This window comes from Schistocerca cancellata, chromosome 4 (genome assembly GCF_023864275.1).
Source record: "Schistocerca cancellata isolate TAMUIC-IGC-003103 chromosome 4, iqSchCanc2.1, whole genome shotgun sequence".
Classification (NCBI taxonomy): Eukaryota; Metazoa; Arthropoda; class Insecta; order Orthoptera; family Acrididae; genus Schistocerca; species Schistocerca cancellata.
In genome coordinates, this window is record NC_064629.1 from 684344172 (window position 1) to 684371483 (window position 27312).

The following is a 27312-nucleotide window of genomic DNA, read 5'->3' on the forward strand; positions in this document are numbered from 1 at the left end:
AATTCAATGCACCCTTATATTCGCTTTACGATGTTTGTGGAGTAGGATGGTTGCCTTCCCTTCCTTGATGTTTTGACCAGGAAGAAAGTTGATTCTACATTGGGAGATGCCATTTATAGGAAGCCAATGTACACTTATTTGCATCTACAGGCTGATAGTTGACACCATACAACTCAGTATGAAGATGTAATTCAAACATTGGTTTATTGAGCTAATGACATTTCAGATGCAGCAAGTTTGTCAGCTGAGTTAACTGATCTTGAATTCATCTCTTGTCAGAATGATTATAGCAAAAGACAGATTAGACATGCATTGCACTATTGACCACCTCTAAATAGGGTGAATGTTGGTAATAAGGAGATAACACCAAAATCTACAGCCTTTTTACCTTACGCAGTGGACATCGTGAGTTAATGCACGATAACAATTATTGCAGTAAGCTACACTGCAGTACAGCCCGCAGTATTGGAGCTGGAGGCTGTGAAGGAGACCACAAGTTGTGTCCTACCTATGACTCATATACACCTGCTGCTATTGCAGCACGAGAACAGCTCCTGTGTAACTTCGAGCAACTGTATATTCATGCCATCTATGAACCTAAATAAATGATATTAAATATTATTCAATCAGTTTCAAAGTCCGTACACTACCTTTCGCTATTCAGGAGAAGATTGTATAAAAATTTCAACATTGTAACTATCATAGTTTCAGAGATAAAACTGCTAAAAGAGTCAAAAACCGACACTTAGGGAACTAAATTCAGTTAGGAAATATAATAGTTTATCTTTTGGTATAATTGGAAAACATAAACAGAACTCTCAAAGTGCAGAATTAATTAAAGTTATAATATGAAAACCTCAATTAATTTTTTCCTTTTCATAATATAATAATCAGATAAAACTATTATTTGTGTCTAATACTGTTGTGGGAATAAATATGAGTAAATGAGAGTGTGTACGTGGGACTTTCGTCAGATTTAAATGTTGCATGATATACTGTCTTAAGTAACCTGCAAGAGTTACACAAGCCTGTCACGGGAAAATAATCCTAGGGAATTTACCCACTTTGCTGATGACGTATTTCTAGGTGTGATTGTTATTGTAACAGAGCAGCCAGAAAGTCAACTGGAGTAAAATCAGTATCTAAAGAATATTTCCAGAATTATTGCCTTTTCGTTTTCAGTTATCAAACACTACTTTAATATTTGTATGTCAGAATGACATAAATGCGTCTGCGTATAAGGATTGGTGCAGGCCAGTTTCAGCGCGAGTATGATCATGAGTGAGCACTCTGATTGGCAGCGAGTATGATCAGCCAATCAGAATTAAGACAGTTCCCGCTCGTTACCTGATAGTTATACTGGGGGTGAGGCTGCAAGAGGAGGAGTCGCCCTCTAGCTTTGAACGCGGACGGTCATGTTACTAGTGCAAGTTAAAATAATGTGTAAAATGAAGAAATATTTGGCTTCTCACGTCCATATTGCGTGGCCATAATAGCAGTTGCATTTACGGGCAGTTTTGTGAAGTTTGGAAGTTTTGGAATTGTTCTGTTGGAAAGATATTCGCGTGTGAAAATTTGGCCTTCATAATATCCGCGTGTCATGTTTCAGTATTCAACCACTGAGCATTTTTGGCGAGCAATTTCTTTTTTAGAAACCCTCAAGAAGGACCGAATGTAATAATTCAAATTAGTGGTGAAATTAATGACTGTGAAAACATTGTTTAATTCGGGTCGGGTCTGGACAGATTTCTGGCTGCTGTGTGTATGAAATGTGTGTATGAATTGTGAACTGGAAGAAAATAGCCAACAGTTTGAATGTGGACTGAATAGTACTGTTTCTTTGGCTATAAGGACAAAATAAACATTTTTGTGTGGAAATTTTGGACATTATTTTCCAGAAGCCAATCCATTTTCTTACTGCCCGATAAAATTTTAATGGCAGTTTTTCTACAGAACTTTATTTCATTACTCAGAGTTGCACGGCCTCAGTAATTGTAGATATTAGATGGTGTTTTTCATCAACGCTGCTTTTACTTCATCTAGTAAGTATCTACGTTGCCGCGTGAAGGGACATCGAGCAGATGCTGTTCTGAGGTACGTGAATTTTAATGTGCAGCCTGCACGGAGAAAAGAACCCCGCCACGCCGGAACAGGAAGCCTTATCAATGTGACGGCTCATGTTCTGAGGAAATATCATGAGAAAAATGTTTTTCAACCACCATCTAAGATCCTGTTGTGGTCCTCTTCTGATCTGTAAAGGATAATCCCAGTCTACATAAGGTGATGCCTATTGTATTTCCTGCAGTTCTGGCATGTCACATATTGTTCAGACCATAAGGACATTGGAGGACTGTTGTACTGAGCATAAGCAACACACACGCTTACAACCACCACGCAAATCTGCTATTGCAGAACACCAACCTGGCAATGGTCATCCTATGGAAAATAACAGTACCTAGATTCTGGCATGCACTTCCTGCTTAAATAGAATGTGAAATCCTGTTCTCAGGGCCTGGTCAAACAACAGAGGGAGTGAGTTAATGCTACCTCACACAAGCTATCCCACTGGTTATTAATATTCAATATCAATAATGTCTGAGATCGACCATCTTTGATTGTGTGGTTACACAGAGACGAATGGCTAGTTTGAGGAGGGGGGAGGGGGAGGGGGGGGGGGGGAACCAAACTGCATGGTGAGAGAGAACGTGTATGTGTGTGTGTGTGTGTGTGTGTGTGTGTGTGTGTGTGTCTCTCTCTCTCTCTCTCTCTCTCTCTCTTTGTGGTGGTCGTGGGAGGGGGGGGGGGGGGGTGCACAGGTGTCATTTTTCCGCATATTCTGTGCGCCATGGTTCTAAATTTATTTACACAGTGCTTTCTTGTTGCATTTGTGCCTTGAATATGACATGACCTGTCGAACAATAAGTGTGTGTGCAGCTGTCAAAATATTGACAATTCTTGGAGCTATCACCTGTCTGCAGTCCCATTTGTTATTTGTATATATTCACCTATACTCCAATCAATATTCCACCCAGGACTTCCCAGTATCATTGAAATCTTGTTATGTGGTTCTCAAATGACCACAACCTGCATTGAAAACTGGCATCTAATAACTTTCAGGTTGAAATTGTTCTGATTCTGCAGAGAGACCCAAAAGTCCTTTAAAATTTGAAAATGCACTAATTCATGGAATAATGTAGGTAAAAAGGTAAAAATTGACACACATGCCTGAAAAGACATGAAGTTTTAATGAAACCAAAACCAGTGTAAAAACTGGCCAACAGATGGCACTGGACAGCAATATGTAAATGACACAACATGAGAATCATGTATAAAATGAGCAGTAGTGAGACAGGGAGTCGGATGTGCCAGCAATCACAGCATGTTGACTTTACCAGAAAAGGCAATGTTAGTGTAGCTTTACTATCAGAATGGAGAATCCACTACTGCAGCTTTATGATCGTAACACCCTAATAAGGGTATTCCAATGGGTAGATGTCGTGTGACAAGTGTTGCTGTGAGGAATATAATCACAAAGTTTGAAGCCTTGGGTTCTTCAGATAATCAGCCTGAGAGTGGGTGATCAGACACAACTGCTAGTGCTGCTCGCAAAGTTTAGAAAGAAACAGAGACTTTAGCAGGTTCATCTCCACGTGGTGAAATCAGCACTAGTGAAGTCGTATGTCGCAACAGCTTTCTACACACCAATGTTTGGAGAGCACTAACGCATATCCTAATGTTATCCGTACAAAATCCAGCATCATCATAAACTATTAGCCACTGATTTTGTGACGTGGAGAGCATTTGCGATGTGGCCACTTCAAAAAATGGGGGGGGGGGGGGGGGGGGGGGGGGGGAAGAGGATGACAATTAATTGTCTAACATGCTGTGGGCCTACAAAGCTCATTTAACACTCCGAGGGTCTGTCCATACCCACAACTGCTGAATTTGGGCTACCAAAATCCTATAACTGTTGTGATTATAATGCTTGACAAGGAAGTCGTGGTGTGATGTGGATTTACCATATCAATCATGATCGGACCCTTTTTCTTACAGGAAACGTGGTGTGCTGTTTTTCAAACTGTCAGCATGACAGGTGCAAGGTATACTAATATCTTACAGAATAGCATCATCCCTAGCCTGGCAGATGAGCACCTGCGGGAAGGTAAGATTTTTATGCAGGATGGTGCTTCACCCCTATACTACTACACATGTGAAAGATCTCTCACACACATTGTGTGTTGAGGATCGCATACCTAGCCACCACTTCTTTCATGCTTGGCCTCCCAGGTCCCCAGACCTCAATCTGTGTGATTATTGGTAATGGGGTTACATGAAGTTGCAAGTCTACCGCGACTGTCCAACGTTATTAGGGATGCTAAAACACAACATCTGACAATAATTTCTCACCATACCTACTGACATGCTGCACAGTGCCGTTCACAACATTGTCCCTCAACTACATGTACTGCTGATGAACAACTGACATGTTGAGCATTTGTTACAATGAACATCATCTTTGCTAAAAATCAACTGTTATGCTAATTATTGCTTTTGTGTCATATGAAGTGCCACTGAGATGCCATATCATGTCAAGCATGTGTGTCAATTTTTACTAGGCTACATTATTCTGTGAAGTACTGAATTTTCAAATGTTAATGGACTTTTGGGTCACCCTGTATACACGGGAAGCAGATAGTAACAATCCAACTCCTTTCTGAGGACAATTAGATTCCTTCGGACTACAATAATTTCCTCTCATACCATCCACACTGCTTGATGAGAAACACTTTCACCATTTCAACATAATATTTTGATTGTACTCCAATCAGAAGATGCCCAGATAGTCACATATGTTAAAGTGCCACTTCCAGCACTTGGAGGTGCATCAGCTCTGGACTGAATTTGCCCAGCGGATTAACGGTGAAAGCCGATGAGCCAGCTGACCTGAATGTTGTTATTAAGCGGGTTCCCACATCCGACTAAGTGAATACTGGGCTGGTATCCAAGTCCCATCTCAATTACATGATTTGGAAACATTTAAGAAGTGTTCACACTCCACAGACAGTTGGGGTGCACAAATTCGTCCCAGGGGTAACTTGTGAGAGGGTGGCAACAGGGTGGTAACAGGAAGGGAATCTGGCCACCCGTTAAAATTAACCTTGCCAAATCCAATAGTAACCATGTCAGCCTGTGTTGAGGCAAGACAAGGACACAAACAAAAGAAGAAGAAGAAGAAGAAGAAGAAGAAGATTGTACTTTTCATTCAATATATGAGGGGGGATGAAATATAAATGGGATTTTTGTTCCTGAACATCAACAGTTGGTAGGACTGGCCACGCACTTTTGCTATGCTTAGGCAGAACCATTAGAAGTGAGGAGAGCGAACTGTCAGTTATTTCCTGCTGTTTCGTCAGTAGCGCTACCGATGTCTGGGCAACAGGTGCACCCCTCCATTGCGCAACACATAATTATCAAATTTCTTGCTCATGAAGGAGTTATAAAACATTATCAAGGATGTGTATGTTTGCCTGGCATAAAAAGTTCAGGGAAGGACAAGAACGTGTGGAAAATCAGCAACATGACTGCCGTCCTCGGACCAGCATTACAGACAAAAACATTCATGCGGTTAAAGACATTACTGACGATGATCGACGGGTGAGAGTATCATAAATTGCACAAAAAGTCAGAATCAGTTACGGGAGCTGTCAAGCAATCATCACAAACAACCTACAGTTCCGTAAAGTGTGTTCCAGATGGGTCCCTAAACCTTTGACCAAAAAACTGAAGTTGAGACATTTGGGGGTCTGTCAGAGGCTTACAGCAAGGCTTGTGGACATAGGTGATGCATTCTTGAGTCAGATCATCGCCTGTGACAAAATGTGGGTTCACCAATACACTCCAGGAACCAAACAAGCCAGTAAGCAGTGGCAGAAGAAAGGGGAGCCAGCACCAGTGAAAGCCGACTCGACTGTCATCTGGCAAGGTTCTTTCAACCATTATTTTCGATCAGTGACGCATTTTGCTGATTGATTTTTTGCATGAGCAATGCACAATCAATGCTGCTTACTATTGCGAACTGTTGAACAAGGCAAGAGTTGCATATTTGCATATCGCCGCAAAAGATGAGACCAATCAATTCAACAGGTCATCCTCCACAACAATGTGCGACCTCACACTGCAGTTTTAACTGTCTCCAAGGTACAGAAAATGGACTGGACTAAACTTGATCATCCTCCTTACAGCCCAGACTTATCGCCATTCACATTTATTCAGACCTCTTAAAGAAGCTCTAGGAGGGCAACGATTTGAAGATGATGAGAGTGTGGAAGACTTCATGCGCAACTGGCTGGTGACACGACCCAGTTCTTTTTATGATGAGGGCATCACTGGGACAAATGCACTTCCAAAGCAGGAGACAACATGGAAAAATAAATTATAATTGCCTTGAGTTTTTCAATAAATGAATTTAAATAAAAATAAAATCCCATTTATATCTGATCTGCCCTTGTAGATGCAAAAAATTTATCCACAAAAATGTATAACAGAATATTACTAAACTATTTTCTACCCTTTTAATACCATAACTAATTGAATTTAAAATCACAGTTTTACTTACAACAAAAGAACTGAACTCCACATGAGGACTGTCGAAACTTGTTGAAATCAGAAAACAGCTCCACTTTCACAATTATATTAACTTCACCCCGTATACCATGCATAGTGTCAAACACAGGTATCCAACCAGCCATAGTTGCACCTTAAAGAGGAAAATATTATGAATATTGGTATGATATAGATTGGCAAAATTTTAATTGTGTAATGATACTTATGAAAAATACTGAAACATGTGTTCCAACAACATATTTCAGTTTCAACAACAAAATAAAATACAAATAAATACAGGGAATGTACCACGTTTTAAATTTTGAAATATTACAACACTTGCATGAATGTAGACTATCCAGGCATATACCACTGATCAAATGTCAGGTTTCCAGCCATGTTGCAGTGTTGATGATGATGATGTTTGGTTTGTGGGGCGCTCAACTGCGTGGTTATCAGCGCCCGTACAATTACCCAATCTTTGCTCAGTCCAATTTCGGCACTTTCCTGGATGATGATGAAATGATGAGGACAACACAAACACCCAGTCATCTCGAGGCAGGTGAAAATCCCTGACCCCGCCGGGAATCGAACCCGGGACCCCGTGCTCGGGAAGCGAGAACGCTACCGCGAGACCACGAGCGGCGGACATAAATGTTGCAGTGTTGAAATGAGACTCACTGAAATGTTACAGTATTTCAACACTGTCAGCCAGCTGGAAATCTGAGAAATTTCTATCATCAGTGCAACACATCAACATAGTTTCAAATTCTGTACTGAAACTATTTCAAACATCAATACAAACAGCTTAATTACAAAAAATTTCAACAGAAATTACCAGTTTCAGCTGGCATTAGCCATCTTTAGATCTACATGATTTACAAAAGCATTTAAATAAGAAAACATTTTAACTAACCAATTTATGTCAAATATAGAAGCATGGAAAATACTGTGATAGCATACTGTACAGGAAAAGCAACAGATCACTCATGAAAACAATGTAGGAATCACACCATCAATGAAAGTATTTGGGGAACAGTGTGTGCATAAAGGTAAGCATTTGATGAACTGATCATGTTCTGTTGAGCATAACTTGGATAAGTGTAAACAGAATAATAATGAATGCATATGTGTGCATGCTTACTTCTAGTCAATGGGATCTATAATTCTATTACTTCCTCTAGATAATGTCAAAATTAAGGAAGAGAGAAACATACCTGAGTAGGTACACATTAGTAATAATTAAAACCTCCAAACCACAGTACAAATATATAGCAATATAAAAAAGGAGGGGTGAATGGGGGTGATGAAGTGTTGCTGAAGTTCATCTCACAACAGTATTATAAGGATTTCACAAGAATATAGTCCTCTAGCCTCTCTCACTCCAACTGCAGCATGTAACCCACAAGAGATGCCCCACACACTCCAGTAGGAAACTGCATCGGCGAGCCAGTCAGTGCTGGAGGATCACCAATCCATTACTGAAGCAGGTGACCGCCTCTGTAGTGCAGCAGTAGCATTTCCACCTACCACACAAGGGAGCCCGGGTTCGATTAGTGGCAGGGGACTGGGTGTTGTGTGCCCTTCATCATCATTTTCATCATCATTGACACACAAGTCGCTAAAGTGGCGTCAACTAAAATGATTTGCAATACGGCGGCTGAACCCCAGATGGGATATCCCAGCCAATAAATGCCATACAATCATTTCATTTTACTGAAGCAAGTGTGGTGATTATGCTTTTCACCTTTGAGTCATTATGTGTGACAGTAAGGTAAAATGTTCTGGAGTTAAATTAACTACACATTCAGATTTCCAGGTGAGAGTTGCTAGAGTGTCACAAAATCCACAGTCTAGGCAATGAGGGAATCATTGTTTTCAAATATGCACATACAACTGTCGTTCATTAGTGAGAGATGACAAAAATAGAAGAGGTATCACAGAAAATCAGATTGTGCATTGTCGGTTTAAGTGAAGTACACTGTCAAGGTGAAAACTGCCTTTGCCTGGATTTAGGAAATCTCATGTATTACTGTGGTGAACCAAACGGAAACTTAAATTAAGCTCATCCATTATAGATGGTGGTACATTAAAGCATTTCCCATTTCTTCTCCCAGATCCAGTACCCAGCATCATGCTATGAATCAGTAATGTAATTTCCACGTGCACCATATATGAAGATGAACCTGAAAATGTTCTAAGACTAGTTTATGGAACAAAAGACTAATTCAAAAAAGTGACTGGTTTCAGCAGTCAAATGCAGTTGGATTTTTAGTAAAACCAGAATGCATGAAAACACCTATTATGAACATGTTTTTCATGAAACATCCATGTTGCAAATGGATTTAGTGGGTTAACAGTTTTGAAGAGAAAAATGAGATAAACTTCATTCTTATCAATAAGCCGCAAAATGTTAAAAATGTCTCTGTTTTGAACAGGTTCAATATGAACAGTGAGTGATCACTGATTAACAACAGTAAAATTTTAAGTGAATATATAAGATGAAATATGAAGCTAATTAATGGAAAAAGTTAATCTCAAAGAACAGAAAGCAGAATTTCATGAAAGAATTAAGGGAAAATTAAAAGAACATAAAGTAGAAAATGTAACACAAGTACTAAACACAACAGCTTAAGAGATGGGTGGCTTGTGCACATCTCAAAATCAACCAAAGAAGCTGACAAATAAAACGATAAGTTTGATGGACAAGAGAAGAAAACTGAAAGTATAATCAGACAAAAATAAGACAGAATATAAAGAACTGCACAAGGGTTTCACAAAGAGCATGAAAAAAGACATCGTGAGGTACAAAGAAGATACAATGAAAGGCAGTCTTGAAAATAAATCTAGTTTAAAGATGGCCAATCTTATGACTGGAAATAATCAGCTAATAGTGTTAGACATAGATCAAAGCCAAATTACAGATAATGAAGATAAACTCAATTATACTGGTAATTCTTATAGTAACCTGTACAGTAAAATCAATGATAATACCTTGATCCTAGATTACTATATTTGCCAGTGTATAAGATGCACTTTTTTCCTTCAAAAATAAGTGCAAAAACTAGATTCATCTTATGCACAGATAGAAAGTTAAGGTATGTATCTAAAAGCTCCATTTCTTCTAAATTTTTGTTTTCCAGCTTGAAGCAATTCATTGTTAGCTTCACTGTGAATTTTAAGCATTCCAGTTGTGTAGGGTTTAGCTGATGCACATGCACTGTCATTAGTTTTTATATTATTCGTTCACGCTTCAGTTATTGTTGTGTTTAGTTATTGTTGTGTTTAGTGTGAAAATCCACTTGTGCCCTACCTATACTGTGATTTTATTTGTAAACTATGGGTGAAAAATGGCACTGCTATGTTACTGCATTTATGCTGCAAGTGATTGCATGTGCTGAACATCATGAAAAGAGGGCTACGAAAGGCATTTCGGACTAGCTACAACTGACAAAATGATAAGAACTTTGTGGAATCAGAAAGATGTTTTAAAGAAAGCAACTCACGGTAAACATAATCTGAGAAGTGGGACTGTTAAATGGCCAAAACTTGAAGCAGAACTCAATACTTGGATTTTAGAGAACAGACAAGACGGAATTTCTGTTTATATGACGATTATTCATCAAGTGAAAGCAATATCCCATAACAAAGGGATTGCCAAATTTACTGGATCAACATCATGGTGTTCAACATTTACGATGTGGTATCAGCTTTGTATGCAGACCAAGATAAAAATATCAAGGAGATGCCAGCCAAACATGAAGAACAAATTGCTGAATTTCATCAATTTGTCATTAACGCAAGGAAAAGAGAAAATTTTGAATTTTCACAAACTGGAAACATGGACGGGACTCCACTAACTTTCGATATGCCTTCTAACAGAACTGTGAATTCCAAGGGCACAGAAGCATTATTGTTACAATTACAGGGCACAAAAAGACTCATTACACTGTCATTTTATCCTGCCATGCTGATTGGACAACATTTCCAGCACTTTTGGTTTTTAAAGGAATGCCAAAAAGAGGAGGAGGAGGAGGAGGAGGAGGAGGGGGAGATTAGTGTTTAACGTCCCGTCGACAACAAGGTCATTAGAGACAGAGCACAAGTTCGGATTTGGGAGGAACCGTCCTGGCATTTGCCTGAAACGATTTAGGGAGATCATGGAAAACCTAAATCAGGATGGCCAGAGACGGGTTTGAACCATCATCCTCCTGAATGTGAGCCCAATGTGCTAACCACTGTGCCATCTTGCTCAGTGCCAAAAGGAGTATTTGTCTATGTACACAATAAAGGCTGGATGAATGGAGGAGGAAGGAGTTTGTGGATAGAGAAAATTTGATCTAGGCAATCTGGAGACCAACTAAAGAAGCCTGCCCTGTTAGTATGGGCTCAGTTTCGTTCTCTCAGAACAGAAGACATTAAAAATAGACTGAATGAATCAAAGACTTAGTTATCTCTAATTCCAGGACGGCTGACTACTTTACTTCAAAAATTAGATGTATGTATCAACAGACCATTTAAGGGACTTATCAAAGACGAATGGAACAGATGGATGCAATTTTACAGATTTTGAAACTATATACACCATCAGCAAGCAGTACGAGCCCTAGCATTTCTCAAGTTTGTAAATGGGTCAAAGGTTCACAAAATAGCAATTAAATCATTTAAGAAGTGTGGAAACAGTACTGTACTGGATGTTACGGAGGATAACTTATTGTATGAGGATTCAGATTCTGACATGGTAGCTTCAATATTCCTTCCTTCAGCTCTGAGGATGAATTATGCAGATTTGAGGACAAAAATTAAAAGGTGAGCACTTTTTCCTATTTATATTCCCCAGATATTTGATGCACATGCACCTATGTGATATAATTGTTTTCCAGTAGATGTATTAAGTGAGAAATTTTTTCCCTAAAAAAAAGTCTTAAAAAGTGGGGTGTGTCTTTTATGCTGGTGTGTCTTATACGGCAGCAAATATGGTGATTAGCTGCTTCTGACTCCCAGATCTCAGATATACTCCCCACAGAAGTCAAACAAGCTACAGACAAGATCAAAAAGGAACTGCACCATGTAGCTATGACCTCTCAGTCGATATATTATAGCTCATGGATGAAAAAATTTTACAGAATTAGGTTATAATATTTTCAATGTGTCTGCACAGTGGAACATTAGCAAGAGATTGGAAAAAAAGGCAATACAGTCCTAAAACATATGGAAGGCAGTACTAAAGATATAAGGAACTATCACCACATCAGGCTTCTGTACATATTGTACAAAGTTTCCACAAAAAATCTGACTACCACAATGAGCACTACACTTGACCTGGCTCAGTCCACTGAGCAAGCTGGGTTTCACACAAGATTTAGTACAATTGAGCATATCCTCTCTCTACAAGAAACAATTAGTAAAATATATTAGCACTTTCTACCTTTTTGCCTTGCATTTATAGTTTGACAAGGCTCATGTTCCATGTGATTTGTCACCCAGCTGTGATTGAGGCTCTAATGGAACAACATATAATCAACCTCCACAGCATCTGTGTGTGTTGTTGAAGGAACTAACAAATTTCCCATTGAAAAATATGAAAAAGGAGGTGACTATCTCCAAAACTTTTTTCAGCAGTCCTAGAAAACCAATGTCTAAATGAAGCTGGAAAACAAAGGGAATCCATGCTCTGGGAAAAAGGTTAAATAAACCTTAGATTTTTTGACAAAACTGTTCTATTTGCAAATGGTATAGAAGAACATCACATATTAGTTATCAAACTTGCCTTACTCTGCTCCAAAGTTGATCAAAAAATGAACTATGACAAAAATCAAGATCACAATGAATGAATGAATGAACACTGGAGGGAAACATATGTGTTGGAAGTACACAACTGCAAAGGGTAATAGAAAATGACTATCTGCGTCAACTTATAGATATCAAAGAAGACATAAAACCAAAATATTTTGACATATTAAATTGGGCTGTCAAATTTATGGAGGATACTCTTGCATGAGCTGAAGAAAACAATTTTTGACCAGTGTATACTACCAGTAATAACTTAGAGCTTTGAGTCATTGACACTAAATAAATTCATTGATAGAAAACTCATTGTAGCTCAGAGAGGAATGGAAAGATCACTGTTGAGCTACAGAAAGAAAGCAGCAGATATGATGTACAACAGTGGTCAGTGACATAACAGAAAGAGTAAATATCTTGAAATGGCAGAAGAATGAATGGCAGACAGTCAAAATAAATACTAGATTGGAGCCCAATATACCAAAAAAGATCGAGGGGAAGCCGACTGGACAGGTGGCACAGAAACTTGTAAAAGGCAGCTGGATTCCATTGGAAATGGGATGCTCAAGAACTTGCTGGGATCCTATGTCGCACTCTGACTCAAAGAGTCCACATCACCAAAAGATTGAACTGCCTGATGATGATGATGATCATGATCATGATAATGATGATGAAAATCAAAACCACCATTAAATCTTGGTCCAACACAACTCATTAGAATAAAAATAAAATACAACAGAACTGCCTCCACTAAAATTTAACTTCTGTTTTCTTTCATTGCCAGTTCTGGGAAGAACCTCCTCATTTCTTATTTTATCAGTCCATTTAATTTTTAGTATCCTTCTGTGACACCACAGTTCAAAAGCTTTGACTGTCTACTTTTTCAGTTTTCCCACAGTCCATGATTTACTTCATAAATTCTGTACTCCAGATGTATATTTTCAGATATTTCTTTCTCAAGTCCTATGTTTGATACTAGTAAGAGTTCTTTTGGGACACCGAGCGAGGTGGCGCAGTGGTTAGCACACTGAACTCGCATTCGGGAGGACGACGGTTCAATCCCGCATCCGGCCATCCTGATGTAGGTTTTCCGTGATTTCCCTAAATCACTCCAGACAAATGCCGGGATGGTACCTTTGAAAGGGCACGGCCGACTTCCTTCCCCATCCTTCCCTAATCTGATGAGACCAATGACCTCCCTGTTTGGTCTCTTTCCAGAGACAACCCAACCCAATTCTTTTGGGACACTTTCTTTACTTCTGTTAGTCCACTTTTTATACCTTCTTTCCTTTGACCGACACGCATAATTTTCTTTCCAAAGCAGCCATAGTCCTTAACTTTGTCTACTAAGTGATCCTCAATTTTGTTGTTAAATTTGTCAGTAATCCCATATCTGCTACTCCTAAATACTTTATTTGCTTTATTCTCAGAATATAACCTGTGCTTAGCAGACTCTTCATTCAATTGGAGCTGCAATGCCTTATCATTTACAAACAGGGTAGCAATGCTATCAGTATATATTATCATTGATATCATTTTTGCCCTGAATTTTAAGTCCACTACTGAGCCTTTGTTTTATTTCCTTCATTGCTTCTCTGATATAAAGGTTGAATAGCAGAGGATAAAGTCTGCTTATTAGCTTTATGCAGATTTTAATGCAACCACTTCTCTCTTAGTCTCCCATTCTTATTTTTACCCTCTTAGTTCTTGCACATATTGTATATTACCTGCTGCATCACCATCAGCTGTGGTACACAGCAGTAGCATCGGGGAGGGAGTGCCACATAACAGGCAGTCTCAGCATGGTGCCACAAATAGTACTGTCAGTTACCTCCTAGATGGCACTCATATCAACTGTTTTAGGTTTCTGCACAAGACATAAAACAGGCCATTCATCTGCCAATAGTTACCACTGCCACCAGAGAGTGCACTGAAACTGAAAGCTATCTGCAACATCCACCAAATAGTTCACATGATGACATTCATACACCGAGCGCACAATTTGAGCGACGGCATGCCAACACTTGAGCAGTTATTGCCCAGTTCCTCGCCAGTTATTATCAGTTTCTGGCAGTTCTCATCAGTTCCACATCAGTTATCATCCAGATAAATCAGTTCTTCAGTTTTACAAGTTACCTACAGTGCTGAACGGTTTTAGTCATTGTACAGTTTACACCAAGTGTCGAACATAAGAACAAATGATAGTCAAAATATTTGTCTGTTGAGAGATTGAACTAAAATATTCTAAACAGCAGTCCATCTGAACTTTAATTAGATTAGCTAGCAATCATCCACGGTGTTAGGTTAGCTTTGTTGCAGAGCTCTACATCAGTGCCACACCTTCCCTGGAAGTCAAAGCCAAGTATATTTTGATGTATTTTATTTCCATAAATGATTATCATCATTTCTCATGGTTGCCTAGTGATTTTGTTTTAGATATATTGCCTGTGAAGACTTTGTAGTTCATGTGCAAGCAAGCCACTTCCATTTAGCTATGGATATCTGTGGCAGGGGGTTCGCATCCTGCTACTTTTGTTTTCGCTACCTACAGTTGGTGAACACAACATCACTTTTCTTTCCCTTTTGTATACCTATTTTGCTGAATATTCCAAACATTTTGCACCACTTTGTATTATTGAATGCTTTTAGTAGGCCAACAAATATAATGTGTGTGTCTTAATTTTTGATACCTCTTGCTTCCATTATCAAGTGTAACACTAGCACTGCCTCTCTGGTGCTTTTATCTTTCCTAAATCCAAGCTGACCATCATTTAACTGATTCTCAATTTTCTTTCCCATTATTCTGTATATTATTCTGGTCAGCAACTTGAATGCAAGAGTTATCAAGATGACTGTGTGGCTGTTCTCACATTTACCTGCCTTAGCTATCTTTGGGATTGTATAGATGATATGCTTCTGAAAATCTGATGGTTTGTCTCCAGTCTCATAGATTCTGTAAACTAACTTGAAAAATTCTTTAGTTGATACTTTCCCAATGATTTTAGTAAGGCTGAAGGAATATCATTTACTTGTCAAACTCTTATATTAGATCTCCTGCATTCTCTAAATCAATACTTACTTATTTTCTGTCAAGTTAGCAAACAGTTCCGCCCTTGTAGAGGCCTTCAATGCACCTTTTCCAACCATCCGGTCTCTCTTCTGCAATTAATGACGGAATTTGTTCTGCACTGTTTAATGCTGATAGCTTTGTTTTCAAATTCTCTGAAAATTATTTTGACTTTCCTATATGCTGATCCTACCGTTCTAATAACCATTTCCTTCTAAATTTCTACATACTTTCCCTCTCCTACTGCAGGTGGCATGCATGTACCTTCTTCCAACTTAACCAACTTTAGGTGGACCTAAAGTTTAAAGTGTATTCCAAATCATGGTGGAACTAGGCATTTTTCACGTACATAAAACATTACCAGAGGTGAAAGAAGTAATGAGTTACAGAAAAAAATTCAGAATATCCACTGGGGACTGAGTCTCTGGTTTTATAGTTAAACACTCACCAACTCACACACTTTGCGACATTGTAATCATTGATGATTTAATTATACCTCCTGCTCAACACGAGTGTGAGTAATCTGAATGTGAACTTCACAAAGTTAATCTGATGAAATCCCATTACATCCAAATATTATAATAATTTTACATAAAGCAATAATACTGTAGTGACCTTATGTGGTCCACATGCTGGGAACCTAATTATCTAGCAGTTTCGGACAAGTGTAAAGAACAGACACCATCTTCATATAGTTAAGGCTAACCAACCATTGACCTTCTTCTTCTGTGCTGGATGCACACACATTGTCCGAACTCTTACGGGACTCGGTAAGATTGTCTGCCGCGAGTAATGAGTGTAATGGGCAGGGGCACTACGAATGTAGTGTGTGGACATTAAGTTGGGAATGTGAGTCTCATGGGGATCGTGCAAGGGATAAATCCCTGCAGTCGCACTATCCTCTGTGCCCTCGGTGGCTCAGATGGATAGAGCATCTGCCATGTAAGCAGGATATCCCAGGTTCGAGTCCCAGTTGGGGCACACATTTTCAACTGTCCCCGTTGATATATATCAATGCCTGTCGACAGCTTAGGGTCTTGATTTAATTATCATTTCATTTATGTTCATTGTTGTCTTCCTACTGTCACCAGCACACACGTCCTGGCAGTTAGGGTTGAATTCTTCCAACGCAAGAAGCAGACCGATCAGTCTTATCATGCCTGGACCACAACCCTCCACGGCCTTAGTCACAAGTGCCAGTTGGTCACAGCCAACTCAAAAAAATCATATGTGGGCATCATGGTCTTCGATATTATAATCAACTCTGCCCCGGATAAGGAAGTCCAACAACAGGCCCTCCAATTAGAGAACCGCTCCTTCAATGAGGTTTTGTCAATTGCCCAGTCGTATGATGTGTCACATGCTGCTGGTCAGAAGCTGGAAGCCTGATATAATGTCATGGGAGTACAGGATGGCTCAGCTGTGTCTGCTTTATCTGGGTAGGACAACCTAGCAGTGGCGCAAGACGGCCAATCCAACGGCTTCCACACATCTTATAAACAGTGTTCCTGCCATCATTCCCTGTTTGTTCCAGTCATCATTCCCTGTTGCAGTCTTGTGTGTCTCATTACTCCAATCAAGACAGATCAGAGGGAACCTAGCATTGGGCTGTCCATCATAAGTGTCAGAAAAAAGGCCACACCGCGGTAATCTGCCACTCAACTGCATAGAATGCAGCATGAGCAACCATGGATATGGAAGGTCATCGTCAGGGCCAGTTCCTGATCAGGATTCCAACAAGCTTTTTATTGGCGTTTTGGTTCTATCACGACAGATGCAACTGTATGTAAACACCAACATGGCAGTTTCCTTGCTTAATGCCCAAACATATGCAGACATCAGCTCTCCACTGCTATTGCTGGTAAACAGGTGCCCTGGGGTATGGTAAACAGAAAATGTCCTTTCTTGGGAAATTCATGGTTGAAGTTGCCTATAAATCAATGACTTGGTCTATTATCTCTATTGTTGTCCATGACGCTACTTCAGCAAACCTTTTTGGGTTTGATACCTTTCAGGCTTTTGGCTTTTCAGTCACAGACTCCATACAGTTGGTATCCATCAAAGTGCCCAATCAATCATTGGAATCTCTGTGCTCAAAATTTCCACATATCTTTGTGGAAGGCCTAGGGTGTGTGATAGACTTTCAAGCCCAACTAACCTTGAAGCACTTGGCTCATTGTAGATATTTTCATGTTAGGCAGATTCCTATAGCCTATGTTCCCAAGTCAAGGAGGAGCTGGACCGGCTTGCCTCTCTCAGGGCTGTGGTTTCCATTTCCTCTAATGAATGGGCCACACCCCTCTGTTAAATTGCGACTGCGGCAGTTTTAAGATCACTGTGAATTCACAATTTGTGGTGGACACGTACCCACCACTACATCTGTATGAAGTGCTCACATGCTTAGCAATGGCCGGGCCAATTCTTCTCCAAACTTGATCTTTCCAAAGCATATCACCGGTTCCCCTTGGATGAGGATCCAAGTGTATCACAGTTCTTAATACACCTACTGGCCTATATCAATACCAACAGTTGATGTTTGGTGTGACAAGTGCCCCCACAATTTTTCAACACCATCTGGAACAGGGCATGTCTACTATTCCACACTGTTCCAACTATCTGGATGACACTGTTATTACTGGACATACTACAAGCAACCAACCTGCACAATCTCTGGCCCTGTTTTATAAATCTCGGGCCATGAGTCTGCATTAAAATCGACCAAAGTCCAATTTTTTCCAACCATCTCTTGAGTACCTGGCCCACAGCATCTCGTGGCAGGGTATCCGAACCATGGAGAGTCTTGTCAGGGCCATTATGCACATGCCATGCCCCTCGTCACTGCAGGAACTGCAGGTTTCTGTGGGCAAAATTGCCTATTACCACCAGTTGATGCCTGGGACATCTACCATTGCATGCCCTCTCTACCACCTTCTCTGCAAGGGTGCTTCCTTTGTCTGGTCTCCAGCATGCCACCAAGTTTTCACCATGCTGAAGAAACGCCTCAGGTCGGCACCATGTCTAACTACATTTCATCCCCACAAACCGTTGGTTTTGGCTACAGATGCCTTGCAGTATGGAATGGGAGCAGTCCTCACTCATCACAATGCGGATGGTGCAGAGCAGCCAGAAGGAAAGAAGAAAGATTGGGTTCAATGTCCCGTCAACATCGAGGTCGTTAGAGATAGAGCACAAACTCAGATTGCGTCTAGGATGGAGAAGAAAATTGGCCATGTTCTTTCAAGGAAACAACCCTGGCATTTGTCTGGAGTGATTTAGGTAAATCATAGAAAACCTAAATCTGGATGGCCAGACACAAGTATGAACCATCATCCTTCCGAATGAGAGTCCAGTGTTCTAACCACTGTGCCACCTCACTCGGTCGGAGCAGTCACTCGTGCTGCATCCATAACTTTCAGTCCCGCACAGGTCCACTACCGTCAAGTTGAGGGGGAGACTCTCACCATTGTGTATGTGGTCAATGCCAACCAATTACAAACTACAAGCCATTAATTTCATTATTTAGTCCGTCTGCCTGGGTCCCTGATAAGGTGGCCCACAGGTTGCAGCAGCAGACCTTGTTCCTTTCCAAATATGACTATGACATTCATTTTCGCCCCACTGGGTGCAATACCAACACAAATACCTTATCTGGGCTGCCTGTTGACCCAGACGCCAAGTTTGATCAAGTGGAGCTCATATGTTTTCATTTGGATATCTCCTCCCGCCAAGTGATAGACGGGTTCCCGATCACTAGTGTCCAAGTTGCCAAGGCATCTGACCCTGCCCTAATGCATGTAGTCCACCTTGTCCAGCAGCATTGGTCTTCTTGACCTCCAGGCCGTGCTTCCGATCTGCTCCATAACTACTTTGTCTTGCACCACCGTCTCTTGGTCATTGAAGGGGTAATCCTCCTCCTCTCCATGGATGACGCAGCTCCCAGGTTGGTCATTCCCGGGAGTTTATAGCAGGAGGTCTTACAGCAGTTACATGAGGGTCACTGAGATGTTTCCCCCACCAATCATGGCTTGCAGACATGAGTCCTGGCCTGGCACTGACCAAGAGTTGGAACATTTGATTACTGTGTATCCCCAGTGTGCTAATCACCATGAGACTCCCAAGGCCTCATTCTCCCCATAGCCTCCAGTAACCAAGCCTTGGGAATGCATCCATGTGGATTTTGCAGGTCCGTTTCTGAATGTGCTTTGGCTGTTTGTCACTGATACATTTTTGCATTTTCTATACATGGTCCGGTGCTCCTCAGCCACTACCAAAGTTACCATTCAGGCTTTCTAAAAAAATTTTTTGCTGTTCAAGATCTCATAGTTACTCTCATTGTAGACGTTAGAACAATCAGAGACTACCACTTGTGGATGCATGCATAGCATCTGTTCCATGCATTCTACCAGCCAGCCGACAAGTTACAGTAAATGCAATGCCATCCTGGGTCCAGGAGCATGGGACAGAGGCTGGTTGATGAAATGTAATGATACTATACCAACAGCCATTATATTGATATTGTTTTACTAGGCAACCAGTTTTGACGTTCCTATCACGTCATCTTCAGGCGTATCACATGTATGACACCAAGCACCATTTGTGCATGTATAAGACAAGGCACCAATACTCGTATCTGGTTCCACAGATATCCGAACTTCATGAGCACATGTGCTCTTCACACATGTGCCAGCTCATGAAATTTGGATAACTACAAAACCACCGAGCAAGGTGGTGCAGTGGTTAGCACACTGGTCTTGCATTCGGGAAGACAACAGGTCAAACCCACATCCGGTCATCCTGATTCAGGTTTCCTGTGATTTCCCTAAATCACTTCAGGCAATGCTGGGATTGTTCCTTTGACCAATGACCTCACTGTTTGGTCCCCTGCCCCAAATTGACCAACCAAGTAACAGAACTAGGTACGAGTATTGGTGCCTTGTCCTATACATGCACAAGTGGAACTGGGTGTCACTCATGCAACAGGCCTGAAGATGACGTGATTGGGATGTTGAAACTGATTGCCTAATAATACAATATCAACATAATGGCTGTTGGTACAGTATTATTACATGATAACTTACAGAGTTGTTCCTGGCCAGGCTCCCCCTCAGTTACTTGTTGACATTCTGACAAGGATTATTGGACTAGTAGTGTAGCCACTCTACGGCAAACAAGTTATTTCTGGATTTAATAAAGTGTTGTGTCCATCATTGTCTGTGTGTTCTTTTACAAAAAAAGTCAATTAATGAGCCTTAAGACAATCGGCCACAAAATAATGATTTAGTGCTAAAAATGAAGAACTTGAGCAAGTACCTTATGTAAAATTTCTGGATCTCCACCTCAATGATAAGTTAACATGGAAGAGCACATCAATAGTATAAGTAGTAAATTAAATTCAGGTTGCTATGCACTATGGAAGTTAGCCAAATTGTCAGTATCAAAGTCCTCTAAATGTTTTACTTAGTATGCTTTGAATCCATAGTGTTACATGGAATAATACTAAGGGGAAGCTCTGTAAATAAGAAGAAGCTACTCATCAATACAGAAAAGAAACTGTTGGAAACTGAGAATGATCCAACAGAGGACAATGAGAAAAGTGTAACATATATAGGGATGTACTTATTCAATAGCCTTCCAAAACCATTAATGTGTTGAAGCACACAGCCAGAGAAATACTGGAGAAGAATCCATTTAATTCCTTACATGAAATTATTGATTATTAAAAGGAACATCCTAAAATATGACACATGTCAAAGATAGAAAACAGCAGTATCATTCAATTTTGATAAACATTGTGTGTGTGTATGTGTGTGTGTGTGTGTGTGTGTGTGTGTGTGTGTGTGTGTGTGTAAATTTAAAGATAAGTCACATACTGTAAAATATCGTAACATATTATGCTGTAATCTCTCTATAAATAAACTAAACTGAAGAGTACACTATTTAATTGTCATTGTATAACCAAATGTCAAGGTCTGTAAGTAATGATACAACATGTATCAACTGAAATGGCTGAATAAATAAATACATAAATAAATAATGCCCACAAAAGGCAATGTTTTGGCAATGGTCCTGGTACACTATTTAATTGTCATTGTATAACCAAATGTCAAGGTCTGTAAGTAATGATACAACATGTATCAACTGAAATGGCTGAATAAATAAATACATAAATAAATAATGCCCACAAAAGGCAATGTTTTGGCAATGGTCCTGGTTTATATCTTAATAGGTGTCACAACATTCTTTAGCCCTTCAGCACTGAGTATGCGAAAACTGAACTGCAAACATTTTTGGATGGAACAAAGGCAGCAAAAGACAGATTTGTACAACAACCACGATCATAAAGACTAAGACACTAAGGTGGTAAAGTTAAGCGACTGTAGAAAGATACAAGATGACATAAACAAAATTTCTAGCTGCTGTCATGAATGGCAGCTAACACTAAATATAAGTTAATGTGGATGAGTAGGAAAAACAAACCCATAATGTTTGCATACAACAGTAGTAGTCTCCTGCTTGACACAGTCACATCATTTAAATTTAGTACCTTGCATAACATTGCAAGGTGATATGAAATGGTACGAAAGACGAATGTTTGACTTCAGTTTATTGGGATAATTCTAGTAAAGTGTGGCTCTTCTGAAAAGGAGACCGCATATAGGATGCTTGTGCAACCTACTCTTGAGTACTGCTTGAGTGTTTGGGATCCGTACTAGGTCGGATTAAAGGAAGACAGCGAGCTGTTGTTACAGGTAGGTTTGAACAATACATAAGTGTTACAAAGATGCTTCGGGAACTCAAATGGGAATCCCTGGAGGGAAGGCACCATTCTTTCTGAGGAATACTACTGAGAAAATTTAGAGAACCGGCAATTGAAACTGACTGCAGAATAATTCTGATGACTCCAACATTAATTGCACATAAGGACCATGAAGATACAATATGAGAAATTACAGCTTATATGGAGGCATACAGACAGTCACTTTTCCCTCATTCTATTTACGAGTAGAACAGGAAAGGAAATGACTAGTAGTGGTACAGTGTATCCTCCACCATGCACCATACAGTGGATTGCAGAGTACTGATGTAGATGTAGATGTAGTAAGGACAACTGGCCAACCTCTAACACTAACACGGCCAAATCCATAAATTAACATGCTGACCCTGTGAACATATGGGATAAAGGCCAGGTAAAAGAATAAGAAGAAGGGCATGCATGTTATTTCACTGTAATATTGTAGTCTGTACTTCAAAATATTGCACACATGCAACAACACAGCATCTGCAAGGAAGATTTTTACCACCAAACATGAAAAATAATATATACATCACAGATAAAAGTATGCAAAACATTTTGTCTCTTTCTTTGCAATCAACTCTTAAATCATGGATCCAAAAATATCTTTTAGGCTCTTCCTTCTCAATCATTTTTATACACACTCCTTGGTCATTTATTTTAATTTTTCATCTAACTAAAACGTCTCTGTCTTTCTTCCAAGTTCTACAGGGAATCACCTGATGAGCTTTCTGCTGAAAGTGACTGTTCCATTTAGAAACAATTTATATGGCAAGCATTTTTCATATGTCCCATATGTTCCCTCTTCCCTAACTCCATTTGCATTCATTCCTACCTCTACTTTGATGCTGAGAATCAGAGTTACAGGCAAAAATAGGGCATAATTCCTTCACAATTCATGAAAATTTTGCTACTTGCTGCTATTTTCCAGTGTGGAAAGTCACTTAAAAAGGCTCCGTTACACTTTCAATTTTATACTGCTTTAGATTCTCATAAAAGTTGGAAATCTACAAATAACACAATTATTACACATTATAAAATGTTATAGTAACCACTTACCACCAGTCACATTTGTGGCAGATGGGACACCTTCAGACACAGCAGTATTTTTGATGGGAGGTGGTGAAGGTAGTAACAGAGGGTTTAAATCCAAATATACTTTTCCAATTGCATCATTAGCAGAGTAAGTGTCATGATCCATTAACCGAATCTGGAGAGGTTCATCCTGCAACTCTGAATCATCCACCTATAAAAAAGAAGTGTCAGGAAACTAATGAATATGAAGTGTCACTTCCATTAACTGGAACTGGAGAGGTTCATTCTGCAACTCTGAGTCATCCAACTACATAAAACAAAAGTATGTCATGGAACTAATGAATGAACAACAATTACAATTTTTTGCTTCTTTCCATTTGTTTCTCCTTTGCTTTCATTCTGTTTACTCAAACAGATCCACCAAGTCCCCCTCCCCCCGTTTCCAACAGTACACAGTGAACCTACCTGGTGGTGGGCTGATCTTAAACAATGGATTTTTTTTGTCTGTATACATGACATAAAAACTGAGGTTCTCATGTAAAATATTATGACAGACAGACCTAAAAATATCATTTGTAATGCTTTCTCTCGTAAACTGAATCAAATTTAATACAATTCTGGACCTTATGAGAAGGAAAGGTGACTTCTTGCCCCAAACTTGGCACAATACATTAACAAAAGCCACACCCATTTCTACATTATTTGAACAAATACCAAAGGGCCGCAGGCAATTATTGAAAAGTCATTTCATGGGAGGGTGAGCAATGGTGCAGTATACAGGTGCATGGAATATGGAATATATTCTGTACAGCTGTTATACCACAAGGTGTTCTGCCTGACGTGAAGCGGCAATTGACTAGCCTTGCTGCAAGCGCAGGAATGCGGCTCCTCCTTACTCTCTCTGTGGCCAGCCTGATTCCTTCGCGGTGGCCTATGCCCCATCTCTCTTGGTAGAATACTCACCATGCATCCATAATCAACATGGGAGTACATAACAACACTATAAAACTAGAGCAGCCACACTCAGTCTGCAACCCATGTCCCAAGGGTTGTGCAGTTTAAGATATTAATCCTGTGCAAGACTCCTCATCTCCACATAACTACTGCAACCTACATCTATCTGAATCTGCTTAATACATACAAGTCTTGGTCTCCCTCTACAATTTTCTACCCATCGCACTTCCCTCCATTACCAAACCAACAGTACCTTAATGCCTCACAATCCTTTCAGCTTATCCCTTCTTTTAGACAAGTTGTATAATAAATTAACTTTCTCCTCAGTTCTATTCTGTATCACCTCATTAGTTATCCAATCTTCTCATATAATATTCAGAATTTTTCTGTAGCCCCAAATTTCATCCAAAATGTCTTCCTAACATTTAAGTTTACATTAAATGTTGACAAATTTATCTTTTCCAGAAATGCTTTTCCTACTACTGCCAGTCTGAATTTTATACCATTTCTACTTCAGCCATCATCAATTACACTACTGGAAATGGAAAAAAGAACACATTGACACCGGTGTGTCAGACCCACCATACTTGCTCCGGACACTGCGAGAGGGCTGTACAAGCAATGATCACACGCACGGCACAGCGGACACACCAGGAACCGCGGTGTTGGCCGGCGAACGGCGCTAGCTGCGCAGCATTTGTGCACCGCCGCCGTCAGTGTCAGCCAGTTTGCCGTGGCATACGGAGCTCCATCGCAGTCTTTAACACTGGTAGCATGCCGCGACAGCGTGGACGTGAACCGTATGTGCAGTTGACGGACTTTGAGCGAGGGCGTATAGTGGGCATGCGGGAGGCCGGGTGGACGTACCGCCGAATTGCTCAACACGTGGGGCGTGTACATCGATGTTGTCGCCAGTGGTCGGCGGAAGGTGCACGTGCCCGTCGACCTGGGACCGGACCGCAGCGACGCACGGATGCACGCCAAGACCGTAGGATCCTACGCAGTGCCGTAGGGGACCGCACCGCCACTTCCCAGCAAATTAGGGACACTGTTGCTCCTGGGGTATCGGCGAGGACCATTCGCAACCGTCTCCATGAAGCTGGGCTACGGTCCCGCACACCGTTAGACCGTCTTCCGCTCACGCCCCAACATCGTGCAGCCCGCCTCCAGTGGTGTCGCGACAGGCGTGAATGGAGGGACGAATGGAGACGTGTAGTCTTCAGCGATGAGAGTCGCTTCTGCCTTGGTGCCAATGATGGTCGTATGCGTGTTTGGCGCCGTGCAGGTGAGCGCCACAATCAGGACTGCATACGACTGAGGCACACAGGGCCAACACCCGGTATCATGGTGTGGGGAGCGATCTCCTACACTGGCCGTACACCACTGGTGATCATCGAGGGGACACTGAATAGTGCACGGTACATCCAAACCGTCATCGAACCCATCGTTCTACCATTCCTAGACCGGCAAGGGAACTTGCTGTTCCAACAGGACAATGCACGTCCGCATGTATCCCGTGCCACCCAACGTGCTCTAGAAGGTGTAAGTCAACTACCCTGGCCAGCAAGATCTCCGGATCTGTCCCCCATTGAGCATGTTTGGGACTGGATGAAGCGTCGTCTCACACGGTCTGCACGTCCAGCACGAACGCTGGTCCAACTGAGGCGCCAGGTGGAAATGGCATGGCAAGCCGTTCCACAGGACTACATCCAGCATCTCTACGATCGTCTCCATGGGAGAATAGCAGCCTGCATTGCTGCGAAAGGTGGATATACACTGTAGTAGTGCCGACATTGTGCATGCTCTGTTGCCTATGTCTATGTGTCTGTGGTTCTGTCAGTGTGATCATGTGATGTATCTGACCCCAGGAATGTGTCAATAAAGTTTCCCCTTCCTGGGACAATGAATTCACGGTGTTCTTATTTCAATTTCCAAGAGTGTATTTTACTTTCTGTGTCTCGTTTCTTAATCCAATTCCCTTACCATCGTCTCTCACTTAATTCAACTACACACCTCACTTTAAATTTGTTGGTGTTCCTCTGATCATCTCTTTTCAAGAACTAAATATTTCATTTAGTTGCTCTTCCAAGTCCTTTGTTGACTGACAGAATTACGTCACTGGCAAACCTCAAGGTTTTTATTTCTTCTCCTTGAACTTCAATTTCTTTTCAAAATTTCTCTTTAGTGCTTGCTCAACATAAAGATAGAATAGAATGTGCTACATAGTCTACAAACCTGTCTCACTTCCTGTTCAACTGCTGCCTCCCTCTCATGCTCTTTGATTCTAATAACTGGAGTTTGGTTTCTGTACAAGTTGTAGACAACATTTTGTTCTCAGTATTTTAAGCCTGATTAGTTCAGGGTTTAAGATAGTGTATTCCAGTCAACATTATTAAGTCTTTTCTAAGTCAACAAATGCTATACATGCTGGTTTGCCTTTCTTCAGTCTGCCTTATAAGTCGTAGGTTCAGTAATGCTTCAAGTGTCCCTACACTTCCTCAGAACCCAAATTGATCTTACCTTAGGTCAGCTCCTACTTGTTGTTCCATTCTTCAGTAGATAATTTATGTCAGTGTAATTACAGTCAAGTGTCGCTACTTCATGTTTAATTAAAACAGTGCTTTATAATCAGCATGTAAACTCCAACATCCCATCTACGTGAGGGTGTCTAATTACCATATGTCTTTCATACCTGGGATCAGGTGATAGGATGATGATATGGGCTTATAAGAATGTAACCAGAGGATGAATGGTAAGAAGCAACACTGTCTTTAAGTGACAACCATGACATACCAACGAAGAACTGTGACTGAATGCAATAGTTGCTACACATTATGACCATAATCTTTCATCATTGATAGGGTTGTGTTTTGTGGTGCAATTGAGTGACAGATAACGATAATTGAAGGATAAATTGTCACAATCACATAACTAACTTGAATGAACAGTGATAGTGAATATTATGTAGCCATGGGAATCATGGCTTATGTAAAAGAAAATGTACGAGTACTCAGTGAACAGGGCATCCAGAAAAGGGATGTTGTGAAATTTACATTAGAATAAGTGATGGGCAGTC

At 40.6% G+C, this 27312-nt stretch overlaps 1 protein-coding gene across 3 annotated transcripts in view; it reads right to left on the minus strand.

Annotated features, from left to right (window-relative positions):
- LOC126183522 (C2 domain-containing protein 5) overlaps positions 1 to 27312 on the minus strand; it is a 224131-nt gene that overhangs the window by 115603 nt on the left and 81216 nt on the right. For all 3 annotated transcript variants that reach the window (XM_049925581.1, XM_049925579.1, XM_049925580.1), the window contains 2 exons: positions 23307 to 23493; positions 6617 to 6757 (listed from right to left, as the gene is read on the minus strand). In XM_049925581.1, coding sequence (XP_049781538.1) covers positions 6617 to 6757; positions 23307 to 23493 — 328 coding nt within the window. The remainder of the gene's footprint in view (positions 1 to 6616; positions 6758 to 23306; positions 23494 to 27312) is intronic.